Below are 10,165 nucleotides of genomic sequence, written 5' to 3'. Positions count from 1 at the left end.
ATATGAGAATATATATATCCCCAGAGGTACCCAAAGGGATGTCTCAGCTCATTGAGCATAGCTGGTCAGCCGGCCAAGGTTTGGCATCGTCAGATTTCAGATCTGCACTTAAAGCCAATGCCATGAATATGTCGCTGCCACTTAGCTTGCTTATTAGGCTTGGATCCTGAAGTATGTCTCCAAACACCTTCAATCTGGTAAGAAGAAATCATAGTCAAATATTCTCTAGCGCTCTCTGAGACAGGAGAGGGGGGAAAAGGAAAAAAGCTCTATTTCTTTAGGGTTCCTTGATGCAAACTCTCTGCAGTTCATCTCCTCATCTCCACTTCTTTTCGTACCTCAAGACTTTCCCGCAGTTTCCCTGATATTTTCCTGATGATGCACAGGCAGGCTCGCCATCCTCCCACCCCCTCTCCCCCCAATCCAATCCCCTCTTCTGCCGCGCGCCTCAGCCGGCGACCACTCCGGCGAAAGTCGCGAGAACCAAGAGGGGAGCGCCGCCTTCACGACGCTCCGCCGGCCACACTCAGTCGGTTATTTACTCAGCTCCGGCTCCTTTCCGCCAGCCGCTGCTGTTCCAGAAGCTCCGGGCAGGCGGTCCTCGGCTCGCTGGGGCCCTACGCGGTGGCCGGTAACTGCCGAGGCGCGCGGGGAAGGCGGGCTGCGGGTCGGTCGCGCGCGGCTCTGAGGAGCGGGGCGCGAGGACCCTGCGGGCGGGGTGGGAGAGGGGCCGCGGGCGGGCAGAGGGCCAGGCCTGGGTGGCGAGGCAGACGCACTCCAGGCCCCGGGACGCCCGGCCTAGGGGGTGGCGTCTGTGCCGCCCCTCGGGGCGCGCCCCCTGTAGCTTCTGGCCCGGGTCCAGGCTGCCGCCTCCAAGCAGCCCTCCGCAGCGCTGCCTTCGTGCTACGGGTGGAGCCCCGGTAGGCAGGCGGGGAAAGCGGGGGCGTGACAGGGGCGCAGATATAGGAGAGCCAGAGGGCGCCGCGCCACCTCCGCGCTGGGTAGCAGTAGGGCAGCCGGAGGGGCAGCGACATCTGCGGGCGGGCAGCCGACGCTTCCAGGCGGCGCGAGGCCGAGGGGGTGGCCCGGAGGACTCGGGCCGCGGCGAGGCTGGAGGGCCTCACTGCCCGTGGGCAGACGGCCGGCTCGCCAGATGCCCCAGAGCCCAGGTCCCCAGCGCGTGGCCCCAAGCCGCGGACTGGAGAAGAAGCGACGCCCCTGGCGGCGTGCTCACATGCATCCCCCCGCGCGGGTGGCTCGGCGACGTCTGTGAATCTTGGGTTTATCAAGTCACGTCGAGCGACTCGGAGAACCTGTTCTTCCCGCTGGGGAGAGTGATCATTCTCGTTGCCACTTGCCTGTAGAAAGTTACTCCAACACGTTTGATCATCCGTCCAGAGTAAGAAGGGAAAAGAAATAGCGTGGTCTGTCCGGGGGTGAGGGGACTTAGGGGGATCCCGCCAAGTGGGCAGAGCCAGTTTTAGCTGGAGCGGCGAGTCCAGCCCACTGACAATCCAGCTCCGGAAAGGGTTAACTGCATCCTGCCGGTTCGGTTTACATGTAAATAGAGAGCAGCTGCTCCGCGCGGGCCCCAGTTGGCCCTTTTAAGTTTTTGATTGGTTGCCAATGACATCACCGCCCGTGTTATAACACTGTGGACCCGAAGCGGCGTCGGATAAACCCTCCTTAAGGAGGCAAGGCCACGCCCTGGCTCCGCCCTCTCCAGCCACCCATTGGCCGCGGGCTGCTGCGAAGTAGCGGTTAGCTTTCTCTGGATTTCTATTGGTCCAACGCACCGTCGGTCGGCAGCCGGCCCGCCCCCTCAGAACCTTACATTTACAGTGTAGCAAAAGAGAAAGTAACTATGTTGCTGCTGGAGATCAATGAAGCCAAGTGAATGAGGGCTGAATGTGCGAATCCACAGCCGAAGCGGAGCGCCAGATAGTGGAGGGTTACACTTATTTATGAAGTAAGTGGAAGTCACCGTGGCTACTCCCGAGAGCCCGGGAGTGTAAGGCGGTGTGAGTGTGTATGTGTGTGTGTGTGTGTGTGTGTTGCGATGGTCACGGAAGAGCCACAGCAGGTGAGGTTAAAGGGTTCCGGCTGTTGCCTCACGTTGCCCTGTGCGTTTACTCTCTCTGCAGTCTACTTGGATTGGGGGCGAGGAAAAAATGAGGTTTGTTGGGACGCTTTGCGGCAGTTTTAAATGCCAGGGACTTGTTAGTGCGCTGTGTTGCGAAGGGGGATGTTAAGTGCCCCAGGAGTGGGGAAGGAGCATTCTCTGACCACTTCATTTTCTTTCCAGACCCTGACTAGAGGTGGAAGGACGACTAGCGAGGGAGAGGGGATAGCTCAGTATTTCTCTGGGAGGTTTCTTAGGCTAGTCTGGATGGTTTCACGGGCAATATATATTTACGCCCGACCCTCTGCTGCAGGGATGCAGATCTCTTTATACACTCCGCGCGTGTGTGTGAGAGAGAGTGTGTGTGCGCCGCGCACTCCGTGTGGAGGTGGGGGTGCCAGCTTGTGTCTCCGTGAACACGCTCATGCGTCCCTTTCAAGGGAAGTGGACTGTTGATCCTGGGAGGTACCCTACCAGGTAACACAATAGCAAAGACTTTCACTGCTTGGTCCAGCTGGGAAACAGTTATAGCTTCTGGAATAGTACTTGCTCTTCAAAAAATACTACGCAAGGGAGGGAGGGAAGGAGGGAGGGAGGGAGGGCGGGAGGGCAAGGGAGGAAAGAAGGGAGGGAAGAAAAGAGGAAGGGGGGGAGAAAAGGGGTTGGGTCCTTCTTGCTCATCCAAAGGTGGTGAGAGAAAGCTGAGTCGGTGGCGATCTGTGGATGTGATATGTGCGTGCCCCTGTGTGTGTGAATGTGTGGATTCTGCCTGTGACATTTTGGCTCTGTGTCAGAGAGTGGTGACAGTCCTGTGTAGAGGGATGTTCGATGACATTTTTCCAGACATCTCTTAAAGTTCGTTTAGATGAGCTACTCTTGCATGGGGTTTGGGTTCTTTTCTGTGTGTATGTCTAATAGGAGAGGAGCCATCAGGGCCCGGGTGTGGAGTGCCCCTGTGCGTACAGGGAGGAAGGAACTGTCCCTTTGCACGCGCCCTCTCATGAGACAGGAGGTAGACCCCTGAGCAACTCTTTACTTCCCACAAGGACGGGCTCATTGGGAAGTCTTCTTAATGAATCCATCCTCTTGAAGAGGGGGGATATCTGTGTGGGATTGAAAGATTATGCATAGCGGCTGCCTCCCATTGAGAAGATCTCTAGGATGTGCCTGTGGGGAAAGAAGGAGGGAGGAGAGTTGAAGTGGTCCTTTCCTTAAAGGCAGCAAGGGAGCAATCCAAGGGATGGATCTGCCAGAGTTGGGGCTTCCAGACCTGGCTCCTTGGCTTGAGGCTTCATTCTAGGAGACTAGTATGTAATGAAAGAGGAAATGCAGATTAATTTATAAGAGGCTAATTGGAAACATGGGAGGTTTTAATATGACTTTGTTGTGCTTTTCAAAGGACTCAGTAGAATGGAAAGTAAGAATAGCTGGCAGTTAAAGAGATTCACTTAGGGGGATGCTTTCATTTTGATGTGCAGAAAGTTGACATCCGCCCCTGATGTATATTTAGCTGCCGTATATTCCCGTGAGCCACGCCAGCACTCTTGGTCATTCCTTTACCTTTGCAGTGGGTGAAGGAATTACATGGAAAGTATGCACGGGTGGACGCATGGGTCTTTCTCAGACGGTTGCATTAACTTCTGCCCAGGAGATGAGGCCCAGAAGAGATGCCTCTTAAGAGCCTTCCCTTCTGTCTTCAGCTTTTCTAATTCTTTGTGCTTTTACCTTTTCTCAGGCTGAACTTTGGTGTGGGTCGGTGGAAGGTTGTTCATCAACATTTGCATAGACTTTACATCTAACGTTAGACTTAGCAAGAACTGGGGGGTCCTCAGGTTTGCATCTTCTTTGAATCCATAGCAATGAGCTTCAGGCTTTGAGAGTGACAGGGTAAAGGGCACTTAGGACAACTTCGCTCAGAGGGATGCAAAGCCCCTTCCTAGGGATTGGATTCGACTGCCTTTTGTGTCACATGACTTTATTCTTTCTTTCCCCCCTCCCCTTCTTTACAGACTGTCTTGAGTTCTTCTTGAATTGCCAGTTTTCAGCCTCCTCATGCCTCCGTCTCCTTTAGACGACAGGGTAGTGGTGGCACTGTCTAGGCCTGTACGACCTCAGGATCTCAACCTTTGTTTAGACTCTAGCTACCTTGGCTCTGCCACCCCTGGCAGTACCAGCCACCCTCCTGTCATCGCCACCACCGTTGTGTCCCTAAAGGCTGCGAATCTGACGTATATGCCCTCATCCAGCGGCTCTGCCCGCTCCCTGAATTGTGGATGCAGCAGTGCCAGCTGCTGCACTGTGGCAACCTACGACAAGGACAATCAGGCCCCAACCCAAGCCGTTGCCGCCGGCACCACCACCACCACCATTGGAAGCTCTACCACCTGCCCGGCCAACCAGATGGTCAACAACAGTGAGAACGCAGGCTCTCTAAGTCCATCAGGTGGGGTGGGCAGCCCTGTGTCAGGGACCCCCAAGCAGCTAGCCAGCATCAAAATAATCTACCCCAATGACTTGGCAAAGAAGATGACCAAATGCAGCAAGAGTCACCTGCCGAGCCAGGGCCCCGTCATCATTGACTGCCGGCCCTTCATGGAGTACAACAAGAGTCACATCCAAGGAGCTGTCCACATTAACTGTGCCGATAAGATCAGCCGGCGGAGACTACAGCAGGGCAAGATCACTGTCTTAGACTTGATTTCCTGTAGGGAAGGCAAAGACTCTTTCAAGAGGATCTTTTCCAAAGAAATTATAGTTTATGATGAGAATACCAATGAGCCGAGCCGAGTGATGCCCTCCCAGCCACTGCACGTAGTTCTCGAGTCCCTGAAGAGAGAAGGCAAAGAACCTCTGGTGTTGAAAGGTAATGCCCCCACCCCCTCCCGGAGCACAGTCCTGGTAAGCCTGGGGTCACTCTGGGTTTTCTCTTAGAAGTAACAACATCCTCCTGCAAAAAAAAAAAAACAAAAACAGAATTGCCTATCTTCTTCTTGTCTTCCCTTCCATGCCCTCTCAATTATTTTGGGGTTGGGAGAGAAACCCAGCAGCCTTGAACTGATAGCCAGAAGATTTGGGCTCTAGTCTTCATTCACCTTCTCATTTGCATTGTGCAAGTCATTTCCCCTCTTGGAGACCGTTTTCTCATCTTTCTATAAAGGGGCTTTATGACACCAGATGGCATCTCCAGTCATGCCTGGTCTGGTAGTTCTAGTCCAGTCAAACTAGCTGGAAAGTTCTTGTCTCTCAGACTTAATCAAAGTTGATGGAACAGAGGAAACCGCAACTGGGGTGAACTACAGGGAAACCTCCAGGTACCAGTTTTTGGTGGGAAATTCTTCCTCTTTCTCACCTCTCTGAAAGTGACCTTCAGGAAGGGCAGAGAGCTGTATTCTAAGGTCCCTCACAAAGTATAAGTTCACCCCAAACATCCGTTCCTCTGCCAGAACTTCAAGGGACAGAGTCATTTTTATGAAATACTCCCCAGCCCCGCCCCCCAGTTCCTTCTGGCATCACCTGACAACCGTTGGCATCATGGCTCTCCCTAAGATGGGGTGGTGGGTCACTTGCCCCACTGAGCACAGAATAACTGGCAGGTCAGTGTCGCTGAGCCCTGGCAGCAGGAATTAATTGCTCCCTGGTCTCTGGGCTCCTTCCACACAGCATTGCCTAACCTAGTAGTGGAGCCCGCGTCTCGTATCCAGCCCAGGTGTGGCTCTTTGCCCTCGGATGCCATTCTTTGGGGCACTGCACACCACACTTCATCTTCGGTGTCTTCTGTCAGGGGGTAGTGGTGGTAGTGAGAGATAGGCATCTTATTTCTTCTCTTCCCAAGTGTGTTGAGTCAAGGCATACAGTCTGGGCCACATCACCAGCCAGTCTCGTGCGGTGTGTAGACCAAAGACGTTGCTGGGTTCCTTTGAACACCTTGCATATTTAAATTGCAACAGGCCATTGGGCTGAGCAAGTTAGGAGTTTTACCTTTGTGGGCCAGCTCTGCCATTCTTCTTCTTGTCTTCCCAATGGTGCATTCTGCCTTTTGTTAAGCAGTGTTCTTAGAAATACAGTTCTGAATGTCTTTGACATCATCCCTTCTGCCCACCCTTACTGCCCTCAAACCTGCTCTTGTTGGGCTCAGCTAGCACAAAAGTATGGCTTTCCTTGGGCTGGTGGGCCCTCAGGAGAAGGAGAACATCATGGAAGTTGCATCCAGAGAGTTCCCAGCAGCTCCCAGGTATTTTTTTTTTGTTGCTGATGGGTTTTCTTGGGGTTACAGATATGCTCAGATTTCCTCTGTGTACCCCTGTATTTTATTGTTTTGTATGCTTGTTTGGCTGACTTTGAGTGATTCCCAGTAGGTTTACCCAGCTAGCGTTCTGTCCCCATGATCTTGGCTTCTCTCATCTTTTTTGGATGAGAAAATACAGTCTCCAAACTTCCCATTTGTAATAGTTTGTCTTGGGGAGCCAAGAAGGGGAGAACCAATGCAATGATCTTGAGGGTGGTCTGTTGCTCATGTAGAGTAGATGTCGTTGAGGGAAAGCAGACCTTTTGTGTCTGTATGATCTGAGGACAGGCATCACATAATCCACATGAAGATGACCCTGGACATGAACATAGGGTGATTAGGAAGAGGTGGAGATTCTACCCTCTACTTTGCAGTGGGCATTGTTGTGTATGAGTGTGGCTTGTCAATCGCTGGGCAATGAATCTCCTAGGTGTTACTGATCAAAGTGGGGTTCCTTTCCCCCTTTCCGGTGGATGCAGCTGAGAGCCCGGGCAGCCTGCGCTTGTTCCTCAGTGTCAGTGAGGAAGATTGCCTCAATGGGGCGGGGCCGGACATGCTGCTGACCTCACCACTGGGTGCCTGGGAGGCCGCTGTGAGGGCTCATCATTTTCGGGTTGGTGAGACACAGCGGCGGTCGACCTGGAAGACGCGCTGGTGGTAGAGGTTGGATTATTTGTAGTTTGGGGGGCTCTTTCTTCAAATATCTGGGAATTTGGTTGAATATATGTAGTTCAGGAGCAAAAGGATCAGTAATCTACTTTATTATTTTTGTCATTATTACTTTGGTCTCTTTTGGGGGAATGGCCTAAAATTGGGACCACAATGGGGAGGAAGGGAAAGAGATTGGTATTCGAATGCCCCTCGCTACCCTTTCATCTGGGTAAACCAAACGTTAATACCATAGCACCACTGAGGTGAAAAGTGGGGTGGGCATCTCTCAGAAGGCATAGCCAGCAACTTCTCCTAGGTTCTTGAGTGGGTCAAGCAGACCATTCTGGTCTGGCTTCTCTGCTGAGGTTTATTTTAGTAACCCCCTCCATTAGTGATGTAAGATTTTATTTTAGCGAGAGTGGCGGTGGTACCATTTTGGAATGAGTGACTTTTGTAGGGTAGATCTGGGGTGGGGGTAGTTAGAATCTAAGGTCGAAACTTCTAAGGCTTCATTAGCTTATTTTCAGAGATTTCAGTATAATCTCGGGTAATTTATGGCTGACCCATCTGATTCTCTGGTTTATGTTTGTAAACACCGGTTGCTACCCTCCCTGTCCAAGTTTTATGTCCCCCTCTTTCAATGCCATGTTCTCCATTTTTGGTGCTGCCTGTCAAGTAGAGCGGCTGCTCAGATACCATTTTAGTAATGCTGTGTCAGGTTGGGAAGAAACTGATCAGAGGCGCAGAAGCCCCTGGGATTAAGTTACTCTTCTAATTTACAGTCCCGTCCCTGTTGTGACCTATGTCTGAATCTGTGTTTTATTCTCATCTTCCGAAGAATAAATGGCGTCAGACCTGTGCTTCTATTCAACCTGGCAAAAAATGATCCAAATGAATGTATATTTAGAGACCTGCAAAGTCTTTGAAAGAATTACAAGCTGTTTTACACAAAGTTGAGGTTTAATGTGATTTCTCACCCAACTCAATAAGGAGGCTAGACAGTTCTGGGTTTTTCAGAATGAGAGCTACCATCTTTGCCATGATGTTTATAAGACTCCCTTTCTTTTTAGCAAGGCTGTGTTCAGGGAAATAATTTGTCACTTACCTATGTAGGAAAGGTTAGTCTACTATCACCTCCTCTTTAAAGACAGTCTATGCCTTTAACATTTTTATTATGAAATATTTCAAATACAGAGAAACATAGAAAAGAGTATCATGGGCACCCATCTACCTAGTACCCAGATTAAACAATTGTTAACACTTTCCCTATTTGCTGTCTCTTCTTTTCTTGGTTGTTGAAAGATTTTAGAGTATAGACAATATTTGAATGTATTTCAATATGTTTCATGTTTAAACTTAATATTTTCAAATTAAGAAGGCTGGGAATATTGTATAGTATAGTATGGACAACATTTTCACTCCTAAACACTGGTGTCATGTGCCCACTGTTGAGAGATTTTCGAGCTTGAAATTCCACTCTGACTAACTGGCTATCAGGTCTACGGAGAAGCATCCCCCCCGCCTCAGAGTGGGAGGTTTCCAGGCATCTCCTTGGGGGTCTATAGTGCTCCCCTAACACGAGGGTCTGTCAGGGCCCGTGCCTGTACTTGCTCTGTGCTGTCACAAAACAAAGAGTGACTGATTGCTTCATCCTCCAACAGGCCTGCCTCTGTCTGTATCAGAGACATTTATTGGGGAGAGGGAGGGGGAAGAGTGAGCATCAATTCAGGAGGCTGATGCATAGGGAAGATTCCATGACAGAGAGAATTAGCTTCTTACGCTAGAAAACTTTCCTTCGCAACTCCTGAGATGAGCGACATAGGTGGCGCATTTTCCCATAGTCAAAAAGGGCTCTAAGTAAACACTTGTAGGCAGTGCTGAGTCTGATGACAAAGTGAAGGTCTATGTGCAGAAATCAGAGACCCCGGGGAAATATTCTTTCTCTCCTGCTTTGTTTTGTGAGGGGGAACAAAAGTCTTCCTCTTGCCTGTCAGGGATGTTAGGAAGATTTTTTCTTTTTCTTAAGCAGGTGAAATAAGGGCATAATATATACCCACAAATGTGTTATTCTGAACTTCTGTTGAATATCCAAACATGCTGAATATTAGCCTTATAGCAAATGGTGGAGAGATCCAGGCAGGACTGGGGATCCAGCCTGTCTGGGCTCTAGTCTTGGCTCGCCCCTTACTAGCTCTGTGCCCTTTACTGATGGCTACTTCGCTTACTTCCTTGCTTTCCTCATTTACCAAAAAGGATATAACAGTAGCTGTCTCATGGTGGTAGTTTAGATATTAAATGAATTAATGGGTACAAAGTGTCTAGAACAGTTCCTCATACAGGGTGAACACTCAGTACATGTAGCTTAATATTATTACTGTTGGTCGAACAGAAATGATGGTATCAGTAAAAGTGCAATTTTAGCTCCTCTTCCAAAGGAGTGCAGATAACAAGCTAGGTATAGCAGTGAGTGTGTGTGTGTGTGTGTGTGTGTGTGTGTTGCTAGGGCTTAAAAATAACTTGGTGACTGTTACCTAATTTAACTAGCATACAGTTGGAGTGCCAAGTAATTACAAAGACGTGTTGGGTCAGGAGGCCAGAGTAATTTAGGCATATCCTAGAATTATTTATTTGTAGGGGAGTTTGTAAAAACGTGATGATAAATCTGTCCAACGAATGTCCCATAACTAAATAATGAACGTATAAAACAATTAAGCTTTGCTTTTTCTGGCCTCTCATCAGGCTGATTTATTTTTGGAATAAGGATTGTAGTCTGACTATAAAAGGGGAGGTGGAAGGAGGGGCAGTGTGCTTCATCTTGAAAAGTTCTCGAAGCTTTGAGTTGTGATGAGATGGAAGGTGGAGGGAAAAGGAGGAAATTCATTGAAAGACCCTCTCATGTCTTTAAGCGAGTCTTGAACCCTCCCCTGAATTGGTTCTCATTTGCCTACACCCTCTCTAAGCTTTTGGATGTACTATTCTGCTTCCTAATTGAAAGCGAAAAGCTGTTCCCTGTTCACTGTGTGTTCAGCAGAGTGGCGTTTAGCTCACTTACACCTGAGCTCCAATCGAGGCTTTTCTGCTGACCAGCTAGAGGTGTCCTTAGGCAA

At 49.9% G+C, this 10,165-nt stretch overlaps 2 protein-coding genes across 2 annotated transcripts in view; one reads left to right on the top strand and one right to left on the bottom strand.

The window, feature by feature from the left end:
* Positions 1-617: 617 nt before the first annotated feature.
* Positions 618-3,733, bottom strand: LOC113628644 (proline-rich protein 36-like). Its single transcript, XM_027122470.1, has 2 exons — positions 3,683-3,733; positions 618-1,541 (listed from the first exon to the last, which is right to left on the bottom strand). Exons 1-2 carry the CDS (start codon positions 3,731-3,733, stop codon positions 618-620), a joined length of 975 nt encoding a protein of 324 aa, XP_026978271.1.
* Positions 1,774-10,165, top strand: part of DUSP10 (dual specificity phosphatase 10) — a 39,402-nt gene continuing 31,010 nt past the window's right edge. Inside the window, exons 1-2 of the mRNA XM_027122236.1 lie at positions 1,774-1,969; positions 4,132-4,985. Of these exons, the coding sequence (XP_026978037.1) occupies positions 4,175-4,985 (811 nt within the window). The 5' untranslated portion in view covers positions 1,774-1,969; positions 4,132-4,174. The remainder of the gene's footprint in view (positions 1,970-4,131; positions 4,986-10,165) is intronic.

This window comes from Aethalodelphis obliquidens, unplaced genomic scaffold (genome assembly GCF_003676395.1).
Source record: "Aethalodelphis obliquidens isolate GAN/ISIS:26980383/991018 unplaced genomic scaffold, ASM367639v1 scaffold24, whole genome shotgun sequence".
Classification (NCBI taxonomy): Eukaryota; Metazoa; Chordata; class Mammalia; order Artiodactyla; family Delphinidae; genus Aethalodelphis; species Aethalodelphis obliquidens.
The sequence above is the reverse complement of the archived record's forward strand: the minus strand, read 5'-3'. Positions and strand labels throughout refer to the sequence as shown.